Raw genomic sequence first — 23,936 nt, forward strand, 5'->3', positions numbered from 1 at the left:
TAAATGAATTGTTTATGGTACTGGTTAGACTAAAATTAGGCTTATTTGTTGAAGATATCTCCAATAGATTTAATATTAGTTGCAGTACATTTTCAAGAATTTTTACTACATGGATCAATTTTTTGTATTATGAACTAAAACTACTTTTTCCATTCCCAACTCAGTCTCAGATTCGAAATACCATGCCAGCAGAATTTGTGCAGTATCCAACCACGCGAATTATTATTGACTGTACAGAGTTATTTGTTGAAGTGCCCACATCTTTATTAGCGCAAAGCCAGACGTGGTCTAATTACAAACACCACAATACATTTAAGGCTCTGGTGGGTATTTCTCCAAATGGCGCAGTAAATTTCATTTCTGATTTGTACGGGGGTAGGATATCTGATAAAGAAATTACAAAGAAGTCTGGTCTGTGTGAGATATTGGAGTCTGGCGACAATGTAATGGCCGATAGGGGATTTGAAATTAAAGGTATTCTCCCTGCAGGGGTGGATTTAAACATTCCTCCATTTAAAGGCACCAGAGCACAGCTGACTGCTAGGGAAGTCCAAGATACCATGGATATTGCATCTGTGCGTATTCATGTAGAACGTGCTATAGGCCGAATTAAAAATTATCATATATTGGATGGGGTCATCCCTTTAACTTTAGCCAAGGTCACTAACCAGATTTTTACAGTTTGTTCATATCTCACAAATTTTCATTCACCACTTTTAGTGCCAAAAACATGGAAAACTGTTTAATTGCTTTTATACAATAAAATGTCAAATATATTGTGTATTTTTATTACACTTGGTTTGTGTTAAGCTTTCAAATACCATAATAACGCTATTAATTAGCCAGGGTAATTTCTTGCATCGGAACTTTGTACTTCAATTTTCATTACAAAATTACCAAATGGCACGATCTTAACTGTCTTATGAGGTATACCATTAACTTGATCTGATCGAGTAAAGGAATAATAGCCTGTCAATCTACGGTAGTTGGTGTGAATAAAGACCAATATCATTAAGAAATGGCTGTCTAAATAATAGAGTTATTATGGTAACTTTTAATAATAGAAGCTCCACATCTTAGTTGTGGATTTTTGAGGCAAGACACCAGGTCTGTGTTATCAGCAATTTTCTTTATTTACAAGTGTGTAAACGTAAATGAAGCACTTATATTGATGACATGTAAATAATTCCATTCAGAATATCAATGTAAATAATAAACTTAAATGACAATGTAAATAAGTTTTAATATGATGTTACCATCAGAAAAATATGTATGAAAGTAAATCAAATAAACAAAGCTCCCATATCGCTCACAAATAAATATTGACTTAAAAAAAATTGTGTAAATAATGTCAATGTAAATAAATATGTTTTGATATGACATTGAAAAAAAATTCTACATACAGATGAAAAATTCCAAGCCATCTTCCTCTCCCTCAAGTAAAAATTTAGAACAAATTAAGTCAGCACTTGATGGCATATATATACTGTACATAACATGTTTTGACTGCAAACACTTTCTTGCCAATATAATTAATTTTACAGTAGACTTACTTTCTATATGGCTTCCAACCCCCATGGCGATATAGTTTTATCCCTCTTTTCACTCGACTGGTTAATATTTCTGGAAGGAAAGCCCTAAAATAGAAATGATTAAGGGCTGGCAGAAAATAACTGTACCACAAGTCCTCATTGAACTTTATTCTTTGAACAAATATATTACAGCCCTCACCAAACCATACTACAAAGTCTACCCACTGTAAACCAGCTGCATACATTTGTCCTTGTACTTGTATATAATAATTATGGGATCTCTTCAACATGATTACACCATTGTTGAGACTCAGAAAAGAGTTCTTTTCTTTGGCAGCATCCTCAGGTGACATATTCAGGAATGAGGGGGGACATTTTACTTCCAGGCCTCCTACAGTGTGGACAGCCTCAGTTGGATCTGTAACCATCCTGTCCAGACTTGCCCCATAATCTGTATTGTGTCTACAAATTGTGAATCCTACCTCTTGCACTTGTAATTCAGGACTACCATTTTCATGCTTGTATGAGAGGTACGCATTAACACCATCTGCCTCATGTTTTCGACCATATTCAGTTGCATATGTTGAAAAGCTTGGTCTGTACAACAGTGAATGCAGAAGCTTGTCAGGCTCACATCTTCTTTTGACAAATTTTCCAAAATTTGACGCAGTCATTTTCATCCGTCTGATATTTTGCCAGGCGATGTTTCCTGCTTGACCACGTGTTTGTTTTTCTATTGCTTTAATATTGTCTTCTGACAAAGATTTTGCATTCCTTGATGCCACAAACTTAACAATTTCATGAAAGTGTGAAGTGTTAATGTTATACTCGTCACTGAATGGCAGAGCACTATTGGATGGTACACTATCTTGTGATTCGGTATTAAAATTCACAATATTCTCTGTTGGCAACTCGTACCCTTGGTCTTCAATGATGTCCGATGCCTTAACAGCCTGTTTAGCATTTCCATGTAATGGCTGGACATCATGGAATAAAAAAAGTGATGATTGTCCGACTGATTCTTGAAAACTTTGACAAAGTACCTGAACATTTTCACCATCAGTGTGTCTTTGGTGTGGTGCTCTGGGGTCATATAGATTGATGGATGGTTTCTTGTTATAGTCTTGACTGTATTGGTATTTTCTTATTGTCAAATCATGTAGTGGGGCACTTGTAGTCTGCAGGGTTCTTGGCTTAGTCCACTGGCATAGGGTACTTGTACATGAAACTGGGTCTTCGTTTTCATGTAATCCTTTACGGCAAAAGTCTTCCAATGCAAATAGCAGTGCCGTAACATGGTTACACTTACCAAGTGCATTGATACCTTTACTGCAATAAATAATAATATAATTATTATTAACTTCAATAATATATGTCAACAACGTTATGCAAGTTTAAATCTTTAAATTTTTGTTCACAGGAACATAATATATTTCCCATAAAAATATATCAATATACCCTAGAAATAAATCATAATTCCCAAAACAGTTGCAACATAATACGTGACGTCTATATAATTTATTGAAATGAAATTATTTTTAACTGCACCCAATACCAATAAAGTATAATTTTTTGAGGTGTGAGACATGGTAAGTGCCTCTTGTCTAGATTTGTTTTGATTCGAAGTCGACCGGGCACTTGAAAAAATAATATAGCTTTCACTTTTCCTTTCACTGTTGCTGTAATTTCTTCTTTTAATATTTCGATCTTTGTTACGTGACCTTCCGCAAAAAATTTAAATGCCTTCAGCTGCTTGTATCCAACTTTTTCCATGAAAGTTGGTGTATATTTAGCGGACGTCACAACCAAATAATTGTACAGTTGCACAAACGTGAGCATCGGGGCAAGTCTGAGATCAGAAGACCATGTTTTACCATGAGTTCTACGTAGCAACCCTTCCACTGACCAGGAACTATCATTTTCTTGCTCAATAATGCCATCTTCAGCATTTAGTTCTCGCGACTGCGTTGATTCTGTTGCCTGCGTTCTCGATGAACTTGCCTCTGAATCGGCGGAAAAAACAACCAAAGTCCTTGCAACCAGCTCGCTTTTGCTGCCACCAGTCTTCACACCTTTAGATTTTAAAATTTCTTTAAGCTGTTTCACTGTTTTTTTCTTCAGATCTTTGATCATCAAGTTCGTGTCTGTTATCGCCATGGTATAAATATCATACTGACGACTTCCGTATCCCAACTAGGTCAAGTTGGATGGTGCGCATGCGCACTAAGCATTTCCGGTTGAATGCGCAAAAAGGCTATTGTGACCATAGACATACCTTAAACATTACATAGACAAATGTGTCTCATGAACTTGTACTCTTGTCAGTGCAGAAAGCTCAACTTGATCATTGCAAATTTTAATGTACTTCAACATGGAAATTAGTACAGAAAGTACAGAAACAGACAAGTTCTTTTATTATCTAGTCCTTAGTCGCCATTGCTTCCAGCAAACATCACACCAGTTTTTAATAAAACATTGCTTTAAAAGAAAACAAGTTGCATTATGTTTTTGTTTTTTTATTTATGCAAAGTTGGATTTATTGTGTTGTTTCCATGACGATATTGCTATCTGATAATGACTTTTTTCATCACTGTTAATGACAGTCGCACATTACATAACTGTCAATCTGCTGATTCATGGTTGGCCAAAAAGCTTTTGCTCTGTAACTATGACAACAGTGATGTCATTGATGATGTAAGCTACATATCCTCCCAAAGCTCCAAATGCCGTGATAAATGATAAAAGTGGTTATTCTCCTTTTTATGCAGCCGAGTCTTATCATCTTAAATCAACTCTTGTGATTTGTTGGTATAATGTTGACTGGTCAGTATCTGCTAGATGCAAAGTGCCATATATTACTTTAGCTTAGAACAGCTTAGTTCCATGGTGATATCATTTTCAGTTGGTTATAATCAAGAAATTTTGAGCAGCAAACATTTTACTGGGTCCTTGAAACGAGCTAGCATAACATTTGTAAAATCTAATTCTGCGAACTCTTCTAAAATTATTGATTATGAACAAATCTTAACAGTGAAAATTAAGTGTTTGGTTTAATGATAGTGAGCTTAAAAGGCAGTGGTTGCATTACTATTGTTTATATACTAGTTTGTAGAATCCATTGTTGATATCCACCTTAAACTGATTCATAGAATGATACATGAAAAAAGATGGGAATGTTTGCAGTTTATCTGATTATTTATCGTGTTCTTCCTGACATTATCTTAACTGTTTGTTTGCATCTTACAGGTCAACAAGAGAGAGATGACGCTGGATCTGGTGCCACAGAGCCGCCAGAAAGTAGTGAAGTCCGGATCATCAACCTTAACAGACCCCAGGAAGTGAAATTTGTGCATAACTCTGTCAGGTTAGTGTCAAGTTATTTTATAAACATTTCAGGGAATAAATAAAATAAAATTGCCAAATATGAAAGGTTTTTTTTATTACTTATTGCTATTTTTGATTGTCTTCGCCAAATTTTTTGTCATGGAATTGATTTTCAGAAATGTTTGAGTAAAGGGCCTACATCCTGGTACTTGACCGTGGGTAAAGGGCCTACATCCTGAGACTTTACTATTGGTAAAGGTCACACATCCTGGTACTTTACTATGGGTAAAGGTCACACATCCTGGTACTTTACTATTGGTAAAGGTCACACATCCTGGTACTTTACTATTGGTAAAGGTCACACATCCTGGTACTTTACTATGGGTAAAGGTCACACATCCTGGTACTTTACTATGGGTAAAGGTCACACATCCTGGTACTTTACTATGGGTAAAGGTCACACATCCTGGTACTTTACTATGGGTAAAGGTCACACATCCTGGTACTTTACTATGGGTAAAGGTCACACATCCTGGTACTTTACTATGGGTAAAGGTCACACATCCTGGTACTTAATATAAATTTGAAGTATAGATTGTGAAGCAATATTTGTTATTGCTTATAAAGAAATGTGTGAAGAATCATCCTTTAGTAAAGAACTGAATATGATTACTATGGGGGAGGTGCTCTAAACTGACAATGATTTTTTCTCGTGAGATACTGCACAACCTATAGTCAGGAGGGAGGGACCAGCCCCCTTTTTACTTGATGTCTCTATGGTTACGTAAAACAGTTTGGAAATTTACAATCTACTCGAAATAGGTGAAGAAAGAACAGAGATGATAATTGTCTTCTGATATTTGCTGAATGTGTTAATATATTCTTTATATCTGCTAAAATAAAATTACCCTCATGTCAAATATTTGATTAAAGAGAATAAGATGATACAAAAATTGTTTCAATTATAAAACTAACGAAAACGCAATTTAATCAATATATTTATAGAGACAGGAAAGTATAGTAATTAGACCTGACACTAGAACCCATCAGTCATTTATTAAGTTGTACAGCTGTGTTGAATTCAGGGTTATTTAAATATGAATTCACTAGAGACTACTTGGTTTGGATTATAATTCATGAGCATGGTAAAGTGTTGTGTACACTATTAAGTATATTGTTGTAAATGTCCATATTTAGAGGAAGTAACATCTATGGGTAAAAGGGGGTTGATCACAAATTGATAGTTTGACTGTGTGACATGAAATGAACTCATTTTATGCTGTACTATTATTCTGTGGTATTGAGACTGAGAAGAATATACAGTATGTGATATGCTATCTGTACATGTGTTCCCTGATTCTTGGTTGTGTCAGCCCTTACTTCGCTGGGTGTAATGTCTCAAAGGAAAAAAAGGTGGAGTGGAAAATATGCTTTTTACATGCTAATTGCTTGGCTTCTGTTCGGGAGAAAAAAAAAGTTTGTCTGCCTCTGACACTCTTTTCATCCTCATTTGAACCTAATATGGCCCCCTGTTGGAAATAGTACAAAGTACCGAGATATTTGTGATAAAGTTACGCAAAATAACTGAATATGTTTTAACCGTTAGAAATGTAAAAATTGATCTTATTCAGGATCATTTGTGATTACAAAGGTTCAACGCAGAGATACCATTTCCCGTGCACTTGTTTTAATTATCCATGTCTCCTTATGATTATGATTAGGAAAACATTACTGTTACAAATTAACAAAACTTTATCTCACACATACTGTGGAATACTTTATTTTCGCTGGAATTAATTTTCACTGAAAAGACTTTTTGGGCGTTCTTTATGGAATTTATTTTCACTGATTTTTGATGAGTTGAATGTGAAATATAGGAGAAAAAGTATATTCACTGGATTTTATTTTCACGGAATCATCCCTTCAGCGAAAATAAATTCCAAGCGAAAATAAAGTATTCTACAGTAGTTAATGTGGTTTACACAAAAAAATTCTTCTACACTTAGTCATTGATACTCCACACACGGATACTAAAAATAAACCTAATCCCTATTCGTATGTAGATGACAAGTCAGGAGGTTGTTTGAGCTTTTATTGATCAGTGTTAATCAATATCAAGGCAGTGTTTAGCTTCGCTGTCGACTTTGTCGAGCGGAGCTTATCATATGAGTGATTGTCCGTCGTCGTCCGTGTCAATGTTTTACTTTTTCGACTTCTTCTTGAAAACTACAAGCCTGAATGCTTTGATACTTGGTGTATATGTACCTTGGGTAGAGACCTCTCTTAGGTGTGTTCATTTCATGTTGATGTCTTCAATTCTCTAATTTTGGTGAATATGTTTGTCATTTTTGGTAAAAAGTGATATTTTCGACTTCTTGTTGAAAACCGCAAGTCCAATTGCTTTGATATTACATATATAGGTACTACATGTGGTCCTCTCTCAGATTTGTTCATTTTGTGATGATATCTTCAATTCTCTAATTTTGGTGAATATTTTTGTAATTCTTGGTAAAAAGTGATATTTTCGACTTCTTGTTAAAAACCAAAAGTTCAATTGCTTTGATATTACGGGTCTACTACTTAACGCGCGGACACGCGAGGGAGTGTCCGGGCACGCGCGGAAGCAAACAGGGGGAATACCTAACGCGCGGGGCAGCGGCAGCAATCCTTGTACTGTATAATATTCGTTTATGCTCAAAATTTGAACCAGAGTGGCGAATTCGAGCAGCTATCCACACTTTTTATGATCGACGCCCGGGCATTCCGGGGAGTCGAGTCCGCCATGTTGTTTACTAATTTTGGTTAGCGTTTAACAATAGGGCAATACCATTCGACCCATGGGGGTGACAGTCCTACGAATGTGCCGACATTGTTGAAGGACAAGTTTGTACAAGTGTGGCGAGACTCCCATAGTTATGCGGAAATTATTTACCTCATGTAAAAAAGCATCATTTCTCATTGTTGTGCTATATTGTATCGTATCATGGATCTAGGTAGTCCTGTGTACAGTCTATGGAGGTACGCCGGGCTGTGGTGGGGTCGTCTATCAACCAAACGCACCCCCGTACACACAGCACTGTATGCAGGGCTAGCATCCAAGAGCTTCGTGGTTGTGTAGTCAAAATAATGTTACAATGTGAAAACAGACAACCACTCAGCCATAATATGTATCGAGACAAAACATAATTTGTCGATAATCAAGTGTTGCCAGGAAAAGTGAGATTGTTGCAAAATGTAGCAAATCGTTTTCAAAACAGTGCCGCTAAGCATGTCTCGCTATATTGCAACGTTCAGTAAGACTTGAATCTTGTTTGCGCCCACTGTAAAACATGTATAGTAAACAAACCGCCCTTTTAGAAAATATTTTTATTAAAAATAAGTACAAGTAAACTAAAACGAAAATTAAAACACGCATAACATAAAATAGTTTTATTCAAAATTAGTCTTGTATATGCTACTGAAGAACAAGTCAACTAAAACGAAAATTAAAACATGTATAGTAAATAGACAGACACCCGCCCTTGACACCGAAGACAATGTCATAACTCTGTAATAGTTATCATGTCGGCAAGTTAAATTGTTCAAACTAAAAGCAACGTCATACACTGATTTTATCACTGATCGATCACGGGGCGTGTATACAGAAAACTACTGGTATGTAGCTCGCCAACTGGGCTTGGGATCTCTCCATCGCGTCAAGTGGTCATTCATTCGCAAACGTGAATTCATACAGCAGGCGATGAACTGAACTTGACCTTTCGATGTGTCGCTTCCAAGGCATTGTGATACTCTTTTTATTACTACCTATATTCAATAAAAGTGGGAACGTCATTCAGTTTCAGTTTCATTGTTAACAGCAGGTTACATTAGCGCACCGGAAGCATGTGTGCGAATAGAGGTTTTATAGTAGCTCACATACCGGACTCACACCCTGCTCGGGGATCATGTGGTCCGTGTTACAAGTCCGGCCGTTACAAATTGGTCTGGGATCAGCTTGTAAATAATCTACTGCAACTATACACCGCACAAACAAACTACAAGAGGTTTCATAAAATAGAAATACAAGGTGGCGTTTATCACGCCATTAATTTATTCAAACCCTTTTGTTACCTGTTATAGCTCCAAACAGAAACAACAAATGCTTTGTCTCTCGACGCAACTCGCCCTGGTTATGTAAATGTTTTCCCTTACCATCAGGCTCCAAGCCAGAACAAATGACAAATTTTTTTCTGAATTCACAAAAGTTCATCATATTTGGTATGTCATGTTTATTTAAAAGAAACGTGCCTTGCTTGGGTTGAACGACGGTTACTAAAAAATAGTGACCGTAGTTGAACTGAATTAGGGACAGTGTATGTTCCCCTCTTTGTTGTAGTTGTACAATAGAGTGTCAATCACAGCTGAATATGTGTCGCGGCGTCAACACTTTGAAATATGTGGACGAAACGTAATATACCGTACGCTATATTGTGCACGAGATTGACCAAACTCTGTGCTTTCGACAAGAGGTATAAACCAGGTTTACCGTAAACTGCGTGTACAATAAGAAATTTACCGCATACTGTAAGAGTGGGGACAGGGGGTGAGTGACTGGTACAGGATACAGGAAATAAAAAAAAGCATCTTTGTACAAATCATGGATGAATAAAACGGTTGATTACATTTTAAATCTTGTCCATGGCTACAAATATACGTTTTTTATTTGTTTGAATTACAAAGTATTAAAACATTGGACCACAGTCTACGAAAATATCCCCTCTGTACCATGTACGGACACAAGATTTACCGAACTCTGTACCGTTCACGATATTTACCGTATACAAACTTGCACTGCAACAGGAAACACAAAGACGTTACGATATTCTTAGGATACCGATTTCATTGCATGTGTGCGTAGCATTGTCACCTGCATACAATGCTGTGTTTACGGGGACACATAACAATGAGAAAACGACATGAGGTGAATAATTTCTGCGTAACAGACGTCTTACGAGGTCATTTTTAAATGAATCTTACTAAACAATACTACGGGAGTCTCGCCACACTTCCACAAACTTGTCCTGTCATTGTCCTTCGACAATGTCGACACATTCGCAGGACTGTCACCCCCATGGATCGAATAGTATTGTCCTATTGTTAAACGCTAACCAAAATTAGTAAACAACATGGCGGACTCGACTCGCTGGAATACCCGGGCGTCGATCATAAAAAGTGTGGATAGCTGCTCGAATTTGCCACTCTGTTTCAAATTTTGAACATAAACGAATATTATACAGTACAAGGATTGCTGCCGCTGCCCCGCGGGTTAGGTATTCCCCCCTGTTCACTTCCGCGTGTTAAGTAGTAGGACCGGATATTACATATATGTAAACCTTTCTCAGATTTGTTCTTTTCGTGATATCTAATTTTGGTGAATATTTTTGTCATTTTTGGTAGATTCGATTGCTTTGATACTATACATATTGTTCATTTTCTAATGATGTCTTCAGTTCTTTAATTGAAATGTGCTTTGCTAACAGTGGAGCTATCTCAGCCGATAGGCTGCTTGTTTGATTATTGTATAAGTCATCTCAATAGTATTGTCTGAATTAAGAAAATACATGTTTGTGTTAGTCTGTAACAACAAATAATTTATAACATCAATTATTTGTTTATTTTGACAGAAATATTTCCTGTATGTATACTGAATATAAAATCTTTGTTTCTAATTGTCATGTTCTTGTTTTGCTTTTTCCCACAGCACAGCAAAATACAATGTCTTGACGTTTCTACCAAAATTTTTATTTGAACAGTTTAGGAAATATTCCAATTTATTCTTCTTGTGCATAACAATTATACAGGTAAGTTGTTTAAGTGTGGGAGGGGTCGAGGGTCGGTGATGTCACTTCTGTCTTTGTGAGTGTAAAGTAACTGATTGTAAGTTATAAATTAAATCTACAATGTAACAGTAATTATAATGTTGACACTATTTCCGTATTGGGAGCTGTACTATACATATACACAGGGTTGTCCGCTTCTGCTTTTTATCCTATGTTAGAAACAGTGATGTCAGTTTCATTGAGCAAGTAGTAATATAATGTCATAGATCTGTTATATATTTAACCCTTGCTCTGATCTGAAGTTATTTATATCACCACAGTTTAGTTGTGATGCTTTGATACTTAGATCTCTCTAGCTACCAATCACCAATTCAGACAAAACTGTAAATTCACAGCTGACTTCATTTCAAAGTACAGTAAAACCTGTGTATAGTAACCACTGTTGAGTATCTTAAAAAATTGGCCTTTATAGCCAGGTTGTCTTTATAAAAATAATTCATTTGTGAAATTAACAAGAATTTCTCATTTATAACATATCACCTGCTAAAAGCCTGGAATGAATTAATATGATAATTGTTAGTCTTGAATTCTTTGTGGGTGTGTTGTCTATATATATATATATATATATATATATATATATATATATATATATATATATATATATATAGGTAGTCATTGTTGGCATGTTGTCTTTATATTTTTGGTATCTCCCCTTTGTCCCAAAATTCAACTTGCATCACGTCTGTCTGTCATCGATGTCTCAAACTGGGTCCATAGCGTTGGGAAAATCCTTTGCATGTCTTTGGATTTTTTGAGGTCTGGAAAGTCTTTGAGTTGTCTTTAAATTACAAAAAAATTCTTTGTAAAGTCTTCAAATTTCTTCATAGTTTTTACCGGTAATTCATTTTAGAAAGGCCAGTTTTCTCTTCATAATCGTTTTCTACCCCAGTTCCGACAAGTGTCTGCAGCTATCCCATACCCGCCCTTCTACCATGTTGGCTGGAATTAAGAGCCAAAATGTCTTGGAAAGTTTGGGAAAAGGTCGGGAAAAGTCTTGGTGCTATGGACCCTGTCAAATTTCACTCTTATATAATGAGTTGACAAATTGGAAAAAAGTAATACTAAGTAACATGATAACGATGCATATCTTCTCCCATCCACATAATATGTCATCTGTAATTTGCATAATTGATTAAAATACTGCTGACTGATTGAAAAGAACACTCTGTCCTTGAACGCCTTGAATGGGATGATGATGATCTAGTCATTAAAACGGTTGCTAGGCAATAATAATTTTACCTTATTAAAAATGAAATTTCTATATGACATGCATTAATTATGAAAATCCAAAATATAACTATGATTTATGCAGCAATTATAAAAAATCGATGAATAAGTATATTGGTAATTTCATCTTCACACTGGGTTTATTAAAATCTTTAAAATATAAAAATTCTTGTTCATAATTTCTGTTTTTTCAATGGAATGATTAGAGTAAAATGACATTCATGATCCACCTCTATGGAGTTCACTTTATGTATGAGTAAACATAAAGCCTTTTGTTAAAATGCATGCAGCACCACATCTCACAACACCACTCGTTGATTACCGGTACATACACCGTATCTCACAACACCACTCGTTGATTACCGTACATACACCATATCTCACAACACCACTCGTTGATTACCGGTACATACACCGTACATGTATCTCACAACACCACTCGTTGATTACCGGTACATACACCGTATCTCACAACACCACTCGTTGATTACCGGTACATACACCATATCTCACAACACCACTCGTTGATTACCGGTACATACACCGTATCTCACAACACCACTCGTTGATTACCGGTACATACACCGTATCTCACAGAGCACCACTCATTGATTACCGGTACATACACCGTATCTCACAGGGCACCACTAGTTGATTACCGGTACATACACCGTATCTCACAGGGCACCACTAGTTGATTACCGGTACATACACCGTATCTCACAACACCACTCGTTGATTACCGGTACATACACCGTATCTCACAACACCACTCGTTGATTACTGGTACATACACCGTATCTCACAGAGCACCACTCGTTGATTACCGGTACATACACCGTATCTCACAGAGCACCACTCGTTGATTACCGGTACATACACCGTATCTCACAGGGCACCACTAGTTGATTACCGGTACATACACCGTATCTCACAGGGCACCACTAGTTGATTACCGGTACATACACCGTATCTCACAACGCCACTCGTTGATTACCGGTACATACACTGTATCTCACAGAGCACAACCAGTTGATTACATACACTGTATCTCACAGAGCACAACCAGTTGATTACATACACTGTATCACACAGAGCACAACCAGTTGATTACATGCACTGTATCTCACGGAGACCAACCAGTTGATTACATGCACTGTATCTCACGGAGCACAACCAGTTGATTACATTCACTGTATCTCACAGAGCACAACCAGCTGATTACATACACTGTATCTCACAGAGCACAACCAGTTGATTACATACACTGTATCACACAGTGCACAACCAGTTGATTACGTACACTGTATCTCACAGAGCACAACCAGTTGATTACATTCACTGTATGTATCTCGCAGAGCACAACCAGTTGATTACATTCACTGTATGTTTCTCACAGTGCACAACCAGTTGATTATATACACTGTATCACACAGTGCACAACCAGTTGATTATATACACTGTATCTCACAGAGCACAACCAGTTGATTACATTCACTGTATCTCACAGAGCACAACCAGTTGATTAGATACACTGTATCTCACAGAGCACAACCAGTTGATTACATACACTGTATCTCACAGAGCACAACCAGTTGATTACATACACTGTATCTCATAGAGCACAACCAGTTGATTACATTCACTGTATGTATCTCACAGAGCACAACCAGTTGATTACATACACTGTATCTCACAGAGCACAACCAGTTGATTACATTCACTGTATGTATCTCACAGAGCACAACCAGTTGATTACATACACTGTATCTCACAGAGCACAACCAGTTGATTACATACACTGTATCTCACAGAGCACAACCAGTTGATTACATTCACTGTATGTATCTCACAGAGCACAACCAGTTGATTACATTCACTGTATGTATCTCACAGAGCACAACTAGTTGATTACATTTACTGTATGTATCTCACAGTGCACAACCAGTTGATTACATACACTGTATCTCACAGAGCACAACCAGTTGATTACATACACTGTATCTCACAGAGCACAACCAGTTGATTACATACACTGTATCTCACAGTGCACAACCAGTTGATTACATACACTGTATCTCACAGTGCACAACCAGTTGATTACATGCACTGTATCTCACGGAGCACAACCAGTTGATTACATACACTGTATCTCACAGTGCACAACCAGTTGATTACATACACTGTATCTCACAGAGCACAACCAGTTGATTACATACACTGTATCTCACAGTGCACAACCAGTTGATTACATACACTGTATCTCACGGAGCACAACCAGTTGATTACATACACTGTATCTCACAGAGCACAACCAGTTGATTACATACACTGTATCTCACAGTGCACAACCAGTTGATTACATACACTGTATCTCACAGAGCACAACCAGTTGATTACATACACTGTATCTCACAGAGCACAACCAGTTGATTACGTACACTGTATCTCACAGTGCACAACCAGTTGATTACATACACTGTATCTCACAGTGCACAACCAGTTGATTACATACACTGTATCTCACAAAGCACAACCAGTTGATTACATACACTGTATCTCACAGTGCACAACCAGTTGATTACATACACTGTATCTCACAGAGTACAACCAGTTGATTACATTCACTGTATCTCACAGAGCACAACCAGTTGATTACATACACTGTATCTCACAGAGCACAACCAGTTGATTACATACACTGTATCTCACAGAGCACAACCAGTTGATTACATACACTGTATCTCACAGAGCACAACCAGTTGATTACATACACTGTATCTCACAGAGCACAACCAGTTGATTACATACACTGTATCTCACAGTGCACAACCAGTTGATTACATGCACTGTATCTCACGGAGCACAACCAGTTGATTACATACACTGTATCTCACAGTGCACAACCAGTTGATTACATACACTGTATCTCACAGAGTACAACCAGTTGATTACATTCACTGTATCTCACAGAGCACAACCAGTTGATTACATACACTGTATCTCACAGAGCACAACCAGTTGATTACATACACTGTATCTCACAGAGCACAACCAGTTGATTACATACACTGTATCTCACAGAGCACAACCAGTTGATTACATACACTGTATCTCACAGAGCACAACCAGTTGATTACATACACTGTATCTCACAGAGCACAACCAGTTGATTACATACACTGTATCTCACAGTGCACAACCAGTTGATTACATACACTGTATCTCACAGAGCACAACCAGTTGATTACATACACTGTATCTCACGGAGCACAACCAGTTGATTACATACACTGTATCTCACGGAGCACAACCAGTTGATTACATACACTGTATCTCACAGTGCTCCTCCAATAAACATATAAATAAATTATGGAACAGTACTCTAGAGTTTGTACACCATTGTTATACTATTTACCACTGTATATAAATGTCACCTTGTATCTGACATGGTCACATCTGCTATAGCATAATAAAGGACAAATAACTGTGTCTATTATTTCTTGTTTCTCAATTCCACATTATATATCTTTTACATTTATTTTTACAACTATAACTAACTAAAATGATTCATACAATAAGATTAATTCTGTTTTGTTGGCCAGTATTTTCTGAACAGAATTTTATAAATTCCAATCTATTTTGAGTATATCTAAATAACAACATCAATTTTCAGAAAATTGTGATACAATAATTGTCCAGACCTGAAAACCTTGCAATTCAACTTTGTATATTAAAGGACGCTGCATCATGTTTGATATGGGACCTATAACATTTTATTTTGTTAGTCCTCGTTCGGACGCAGTCCGAAAACGGGGACTTATGTTTTTACCTCCGTGTTTCTGTGCGTGCGTGCGTCTGTGCGTGCGTCTGGACCTGTATCTTAGAAATGCCTTGACCAATCACAATCAAACTTCACACATACATCATACATGATATTATACATATGCACGTCAATTTATTTCACGATCTGATTCAAGATGGTCGAATGGCAGCCATTTTTGTGCTAAAAATCATCAAAATCAATCATTTCTCGGCTGTTTACAGATGAATTTTGTTCAAACTTGGTATATACATTAGACATTATAGGACCTTGATGCACATCATTTTGTTTTACGATCTGATTCAAGATGGCCGAATGGCGGCAATTTTTGTGCTAAAAAATCCTAAAAATCAACCATTCCTCGGCTGTTTACAGATGGATTTTGTTCAAACTTAGTATATACATTAGACATTATGGGACCTTGATGCAAATAATTTTGTTTTTCAGATAAGATTCAAAATGGCCGACTGGCGGCCATTTTGTATTAATGAATGTGGTTCTCGTGCCATATCTCTGACTTGCTTTCACTGATTATGTTCAAATTTTAAATATATTCATTATACATCATGTCATAGATAGACAGATATATTGGTTTGACGATCCTATTCAAAATGGCCAAATGGTAGCCTTTTTTGTGCTAAACAATCATTTATGGATGGATTTCGTTCAAACTTGGTACATATATTAGACATTACAGGTTCCTGATGCACATCATTTATTTTTCAGATCGGATTCAAAATGGTTGTCTGCCGGCCATTTTGTTTTAATGAATGGGCTTCTAGATCCATATCTCCGACTTGTTTTGACTGATAATATTTTCAAATTTTAAATATTCATTATACATTATGTCATAGATAAACATATATATTGGTTTGACTATCCTATTCAAAATGGCCGAATGGTGGTAATTTTTGTGCTAAAAAAATCATCAAATATCAAGCATTTCCGGCATTTATGGGTGGATTTCGTTCAAACTTGGTACATACATTAGACATTATGGGCTCCTGATGCTCGTCGTTTTATTTATCAGATTGGATTTAAAATGGCTGACTGGCGGCCATTCCCGTAACCATGGTTACAATGTTTGTGACTGCCTTAATGCATCTATCTACCGTGATGACCTCAATTGATGTTAGATAAATTGTAGAATTCAGATTACATCCGTAACCACGCATGCCTAAAGATTAAACTATGTCAAATACAGATGTGTTACATTCTGTGCCGTGGAATATTAAAATAATTATATGTCACATTTGTTTAGAGGTCACACCAAGCCTGCTAAGAGTCGTATTATGTCACACACATACACTTTGGTTCAAATCACATATTGCAATGTCCTGTATAATTTTCATATTGTACGATGTTGTACCAGCAGTTTTGACTGACCTGCCTGACAAAGGGATATACTTGAGCTACCAGCTACAGTATCATTGCTATGGTAACACATCTTCTATAAAGGTGTTTACTCATATGCATTAATTAAGGTGGTACATGAGTAATATTCATTACAAATTTAAGAATACATGTTGTGTGATTGTAACTCCCTTTCTAGTGAGAACCTGGAATAATGAAAATAATATTCTATTGAGGGGGCTACAAGTTGGAATTTGTCAGTTTCATCGCCAATCTTAGTTTTACTTTATAAAGATGTTTTCTCAGCTAGATTCTAAACTTTTAAGGTATTTGTGTGAACGAAATTTCACAAAAATTACTGCGACTCCAGTCTCCTAGTGAAATATTTGCTTTGTACAGTTTTCTAATTCTTCCTAAAATTTATGTAAATTTGGCTGAATTGAAAATAAAGCATAGTAAGATTCTGAAACGACCCATGATATAAAATTAGACGGAAGTCAATACACATGTACATTGTCTGCCCCTGATTGTCCTTCTTAATTCCAAAATGAGATCTTTAAGTTAACCTATTTTTTTTCTATCATGTTGACAGCAAATTCCTGGTGTCTCTCCAACTGGCAGATTTACTACATTAGTGCCATTGTTATTTATATTATTTGTATCAGCAGTGAAAGAAATTATAGAAGATTTTGTAAGTATCTCACTGAAAGCTCTGTTTGTAAAGTGAAAACTTTGTTGCATCTGTTTTGCTAAAAAAAACTTAGATCCTAAAACACAGTGTGCATACAGTTAAAAAAGTGTTCAGCGTTCTAGTCCTAGTGGATATGCAGCTCAAAATGAGTCCTTTTCCAAAAAATGTATTCTCCTGAAATATCCAAAGTGAAGCACTATAGATTTTACAATCACCAAAATTTGTTTTTCATTTTTTTCTTTGTCTCATGTTTTGGTTCTCATATTGCAATATGAAAACATAATATTGGGTTGATTTATTAAGAACTAATGTAGCGATATAGCATTGACAATATGAACATTATACACAGTCAAATTGCATTACATGTAGCGATATAGCATTGACAATATGAACATTATACACAGTCAAATTGCATTACATTGTTCAATGACACAAACATAACAATTTGTGTCAGTATTTTAGCTTTTGTTTTTCGAATCGAAAAACCTCAACAATTAAAAATATTGCGTAATGCTTTAGAATGTCATTTATAAATAGGTCATGTAACAAGCGTGGTGACTAAATGATATCAGAAGTTTGAATTTGTGTTAATATTTAACTACTCATTTAGATGTGATCATTGTGGTCTTTGAGGTTATCACTTGTATCTTGTACAAATACTATTTGTTCATGTATCGAATGACTCGCGCACACACACGAATCGTGATTTTGTGACACATTAATGAAATAACCTGTGTCTATGATTTTCTTATCTTGATAGAAACGGCATCTAGCAGATGGTCAAACAAACAATAGAAAAGTACTGGGTAAGAATACATACAATTGTTTTGTAAGCATTCAGAGGGTACTGCGGTAAAAATATACAGTGCCCTCTATATAATTATACATCACCCACTGTTCTTATAGAGGACGCTATATACTTCAAAGCAATTTGACATGCTGAATACACAAGGGGATGATAGTTGAACAAATTACACAAACTTTGATAACGCCCTCTATTGATTGTACTGTGCAATTCTTTTGTTTGTCTATTGTTGATTTTTCTAGATACAAGGACTACTAATGATAGTCTAGCCTAAAAGGTGCACTTCTGTTGACATCAATCAGGGTGAAACTTCTTTCAAAAAATGAATTCAATAATTTTCTTATGTTACAAATTTTTGCTACACAATAAATAGTGGTGGTGGTGGTGGTTACTATAATTGTTTGTGATGAAGTATTCAAGACAGGAATTTTGTTTTTGTGTTACAGTTTTACGAGGTGGTAAATGGGTCAATTTGAAATGGAAAAAGGTAATGTGAGTTTAAACTTGTATAGGAACTTGTCTGTATGCATAATGTGTCTCTTCGTTGTTAACTGTCTTCGTTAACTTTCAGTCGTGTCTAGGAATGTAATGGATCTTATCAAAAGTATGACATTCGTTCATGAAGTCACTATGTCCAAAATATTTGTGTGTTCGTGTACTCATTATGTCACTAATATTCATGTGTTCATACAGTCACTTTCTCCCAAATATTCGTGTTCGGAACTTACTGTGTCTCACATACATGTATTTTTTTTCACATGCACTCATCGTGTCCCATATACTTGCAGGTTGTAGTAGGTGATATAGTGAAAATAGTGAACAGACATGAGTTTCCAGCTGATTTAATCTTGCTGTCGTCTAGGTGAGTAATCACTGCCCTCAGCGGCATTCACCTCCATCTCAGAATATTTCTTTACAACACTGACTTCATAATAACAGGATTTCTGCTATGTGTCATTTGATACGATCTCTGCTTCGTGCGCAACTTATGCTGAGCGTAATATTCTTACATTCTAAAGCAAGTAATAACAATTCATTAATCTCTCCAGTGAGCCGCAAGCCATGTGTTATGTAGAGACGTCTAATCTGGACGGTGAAACTAATCTGAAGATTCGTCAAGGTTTACCGCAGACAGCAAATCTCTTATCTCGTGAGGACCTCACCTCTATGGAAGGTAGAATAGAATGTGAAGGACCAAATAGACATCTTTATGAATTTGTAGGAAATATTCGACTACGTGGTAGTACGAAAATGTAAGTCATCTATCCTTGTTAACATGTTTGTAAAATATTTGGCATCGATGGCCAAACTTTATACTTCATGTCCATAGGAGATAAAAACCTTTTTAAAGTTTTTTTAAATTATTCAAGTAGAAGTATTACATTGAAAGATGTATGTAGAAGGATATTAAACTATTATTGACATGCAGGGCTAATCCCTTAGGAACTGATCAAATTCTACTTCGTGGTGCACAACTAAAGAACACTCACTGGATATTTGGAGCTGTCATTTACACCGGTCATGATTCAAAACTTATGATGGTAAGACCTTTACGTATTACTGTTTGTATGTAGTGGAAAGTAGTTTTTGTATTCAAGTATATACAGTTTCCTTAGTCAATTTTAGTATAATGTTTCTAAATGCACAAAGGTTCATGCAACCTGTTCTAGGGTTGTGCTTTGAAGGCAACATGAGTGTTATCTTAACAAGTGTGAGGCAACATGTTTTCAAAAGTCCAAGTAGTGAAAGCACACATTAAAATGCAGGCACTCATCGAACATAAATAGATTAACTTGCCACCAGCTCACCTGTAGTCTTAAGGCATTGGATGCAATACACTAATTTCAGGTTATTTCGTTGCTTAGCGACAATGTGTTTTATTGGGTTGAAACATGGTAATTCACTTTCAGTCAGCAGCAATAAGTATTTTTGATATACCGTAAAAACCCTCAAATAAGAGCCACTTTGTAACACTTTCATTTCTGGGTGGTGCTTATTTGAGGTAACATTTTGACAACTTTGTAGCCAGTGGCTCTTAAACCAGGGTGATCAAACTTTTTCATTGTGAAATGGGGAAGGGATAATTGCAATTAATTTATTCTGTAAAAATACTGTTATGGGAATAACAAATGTCAAATAAATAAGAACGGCTGCTCGCTGACCGTGCTGCTTAGCGTACACGACGATTCGACGTTTCACCGACAATGTGTAGCGACGCCTGAAGTCATGTTTCACTGACAATGCGTAGCGATGCCTGAAGTCGGATTTGGTAGCACTCTCAAGGTCTGACCCACACTTGTACTTCCGTTGTACAATTGTTTACCAAGTCTGGTACGGCAAACTCCAATTTTTTTCTTGAAAACTGGGAATAACTTGCGTGGCTGTGGCTGGCGTGGTGGTTGATTTGGTGACGATATAAAATAGTTTCGATAAAATTTATCTGACCAGCAGCGACAGGAGCATGGAACGAATGAAAAAAATGATGCCCAATCATTTGTATTTATGGCAAAAACAATAAAGAAAAACACGTTTTTCTATAGATTTTTACAGCTTGGGTACTTGGGCATTGTTTTAATTGCGCTAGACGTCTGAAAGTACAGCTTTGGTTTATATATTTCCTGTTTCATAATCAAGCCAGCTTATAATGATATGTTAATGATATTCACGTACTTCACTGTCCAGGCAAACGGGGTCAAACTATAGCCCCACCCCTATATAACCAAATACGAAACGATACCGAGAAAGTAACAATTACATGTATTAAAAATAATTTCCTGTGACCAATCGGAGAGACTAAATCATTTACGAAAGCCCAGGCCTGTTACAAGGCATTTTCTAATTGGTCCATTCCAGATTATTTTCAATTCTCACAAATAGCTAATTTAAATATTTGGGTCAGGCGGGTCACGTCGACTTCGCTTTGCTGTAAGACAAGTTGATCGCGCAAGTTTGTGGAACTAATCCATTCGACTTCAATTTTGATTATTTTCGGCAAGAGAGTCCTCTCCAAACTAATGCCAGTTATTTTGTCACTTCCCTGAACATTTTGTCTCGAATCACCCCAAAACGAACGTCTCAAATGAAATGCCAAAAATAACCCAAAATCACGATCAGCGAGAGTGGGCTGCGTAATCATTACATTCTCACAGTCGGAGCTAAGTCACGATCCCTCAAACGTTGCCAGGACCGGATTAACACCTCTGTTTCCCCCCACGCTAACCAAATTTCCCCCACGCTAAGGAAAAAATCTTTTGTTTTCTATTGACTTCCTGTTCCGGTCCGTCTGTGTATTTTCGATACCTCCGATTTTCCGATAAAGACGTTCTAAAATCGTGACGTTTTTTACTTGGTTATAAAGACAACATTGGCAATGAATATCTCAACGTGTCCTTCGGTGTTTCGGCAAAAAACATAGTTACTACTAAATAGTTTGTGAATTGGTCGATTGTGTGTCAGAAATTTAAAATAGACAAGTTGACAGTCACATTCACGCTCTCAGTGTATTTCTTTCGTCTATCATTCTTCCGTTCTCAATTATACTGGACATCAGGCAAGCTATGGGGATAATCTTTATTTGTCTCACACCTTCTGTGGGGCAATAAACAATGCAGGGTGGAAGTGAGGCACGACAAGCTTGTGTCTGCCTGATTGTAAACAACCGGGCGGCTGGCGCTTATTTCTGGTTTCTTATTGACAAAACCACTCAAATCTTGGTGGCTCTTAATGGAGGGTCAAATGTAACAAATTTTCACTGAGTGGCTCTTAATTGAGGGTGGCGCTTATTTGCGGATTTTTACGGTAGATGACATTTTCACTTTTAAAGTTTACCAAATGTTCATAACATATGAAAAACTTGTTTGTTTTTTATTCATACATACACCACAACAAAGTTAGACAAAATATCATTTTTATGTCCATATGTACTCTACTCTTATCTATTGTATATATCAGTAATCCCTGAAATATCATTTTTATGTCCATATGTACTCTACTCTTATCTATTGTATATATCAGTAATCCCTGAAATATCATTTTTATGTCCATATGTACTCTACTCTTATCTATTGTATATATCAGTAATCCCTGAAATATCATTTTTATGTCCATATGTACTCTACTCTTATCTATTGTATATATCAGTAATCCCTGAAATATCATGTACTCTACTCTTATCTATTGTATATATCAGTAATCCCTGAAATATTACCTATGTACTCTACTCTTATCTATTGTATATATCAGTAATCCCTGAAATATTATGTTTGTAGAACTCTACAGCTGCTCCTTTGAAAAGATCTAGCATGGAAGTTATGACCAATTCACAGGTACGTCTTACACACTGTGGTACTGTACACGTGTCTATCTGCTACTTTGCTTCACAATTCACTGTTCAGTTTTCCTGAATAAAAAAGAAAGAAAATGGTGTTAACTTAACTGCTAGTGTTGTCTCACTGTATTCACGGTTAACTTTTCTTGTGTAGTAATTTAGTTGTGATTTTCATCAAACTTTTTGATATTATAGACAATTAAGAAATTTCACCCATGCTTGATTTTAGTGTGTGCTGCATGCATTATCAATAATTATTAATAATAATAATAATAATAATAGGTATTATTTGTACTTATTGTATTAACATAATAAAGTTCAGGTATTTGATCTTTTTGATATCATTGATATTTGTATTTCTTTTAGATTTTACTTATGCTGATATTACTATTATCTTTGGCGTTGCTAAGTGCAATTGCGTCTGAGTTATGGGATAACAATCATAGAGATGATCACTGGTACTTACCAGGTAAGAATATCAAAAATATTTTACTTTACAAGATCATCTACCAGGTGTTCCAATAAAATCATGTTGAAGGAAATGAATACTAACAAAATTGTGTAGATACATTTTTTTTATCGCTTGAAGTACATTTTCTGATTTTGTTGAATTTATTCTTCAGACACTTCAGATGATAGATACTTTGTATCAATTATTTGCACAGGGGATCAGTTGTGAGAAACTTAATCCAGTCTTTTAGTAAAATTAGTATTGTGTACTTTATTTAAATCACCATGGTTACATGACATTGTGCAATAACTTACTTTTTATTTATTTTTACAGAGCAAGAGAACAGTAATTTCTTTTTGACTTTCATGACGTTTATAATCCTGTACAATAATTTGATACCTATTAGTTTGCCAGTCACACTGGAAGTTGTCAAGTTTATACAGGCGTTTTTCATTGGCTGGGTGAGTATGCAGGCGTTTTTCATTGGCTGGGTGATCATTTCAAAGTTGTCAAGTTTATACAGG

General features: G+C 36.1%; 3 protein-coding genes across 5 annotated transcripts in view; 2 read left to right on the forward strand and 1 right to left on the reverse strand.

Annotated features, from left to right (window-relative positions):
* The window catches only part of LOC100369974 (phospholipid-transporting ATPase IA-like), a 74,740-nt gene that overhangs the window by 15,608 nt on the left and 35,196 nt on the right, over positions 1-23,936 (forward strand). For all 3 annotated transcript variants that reach the window (XR_014929106.1, XM_085498060.1, XM_085498061.1), the window contains exons 2-12: positions 4,779-4,896; positions 10,597-10,696; positions 17,731-17,829; positions 18,590-18,635; positions 19,081-19,121; positions 19,423-19,496; positions 19,684-19,887; positions 20,064-20,175; positions 22,903-22,959; positions 23,328-23,430; positions 23,746-23,873. Coding sequence is in view for 2 of the 3 variants with exons in the window: in XM_085498060.1 (XP_085354186.1) it covers positions 4,779-4,896; positions 10,597-10,696; positions 17,731-17,829; positions 18,590-18,635; positions 19,081-19,121; positions 19,423-19,496; positions 19,684-19,887; positions 20,064-20,175; positions 22,903-22,959; positions 23,328-23,430; positions 23,746-23,873 (1,082 nt within the window). In the remaining variant the exon portion in view is untranslated. The remainder of the gene's footprint in view (positions 1-4,778; positions 4,897-10,596; positions 10,697-17,730; positions 17,830-18,589; positions 18,636-19,080; positions 19,122-19,422; positions 19,497-19,683; positions 19,888-20,063; positions 20,176-22,902; positions 22,960-23,327; positions 23,431-23,745; positions 23,874-23,936) is intronic.
* LOC146747354 (uncharacterized) lies at positions 21-1,238 on the forward strand. Its single transcript, XM_085498607.1, has one exon. It carries the CDS (start codon positions 183-185, stop codon positions 744-746), a length of 564 nt encoding a protein of 187 aa, XP_085354733.1. The 5' UTR covers positions 21-182; the 3' UTR covers positions 747-1,238.
* LOC144356967 (uncharacterized) lies at positions 1,550-3,689 on the reverse strand. The gene is made up of 2 exons (XM_085498147.1): positions 3,088-3,689; positions 1,550-2,861 (listed from the first exon to the last, which is right to left on the reverse strand). Exons 1-2 carry the CDS (start codon positions 3,687-3,689, stop codon positions 1,550-1,552), a joined length of 1,914 nt encoding a protein of 637 aa, XP_085354273.1.

Source organism: Saccoglossus kowalevskii, chromosome 4, assembly GCF_978046115.1.
Source record: "Saccoglossus kowalevskii chromosome 4, keSacKowa6.1, whole genome shotgun sequence".
NCBI lineage: Eukaryota > Metazoa > Hemichordata > Enteropneusta > Harrimaniidae > Saccoglossus > Saccoglossus kowalevskii.

Bases quoted from the DNA above. Each gene is read 5' to 3' on its own strand.
- LOC144356967 (XM_085498147.1), bottom strand. From the start codon at position 3,689: ATGGCGATAACAGACACGAACTTGATGATCAAAGATCTGAAGAAAAAA. The intron at 2,862-3,087 runs GTATTGGGTGCA...TATTTATTGCAG, and splicing joins CAAAAAATTATACTTTATTG to TAAAGGTATCAATGCACTTG.
- LOC146747354 (XM_085498607.1), top strand. From the start codon at position 183: ATGCCAGCAGAATTTGTGCAGTATCCAACCACGCGAATTATTATTGAC.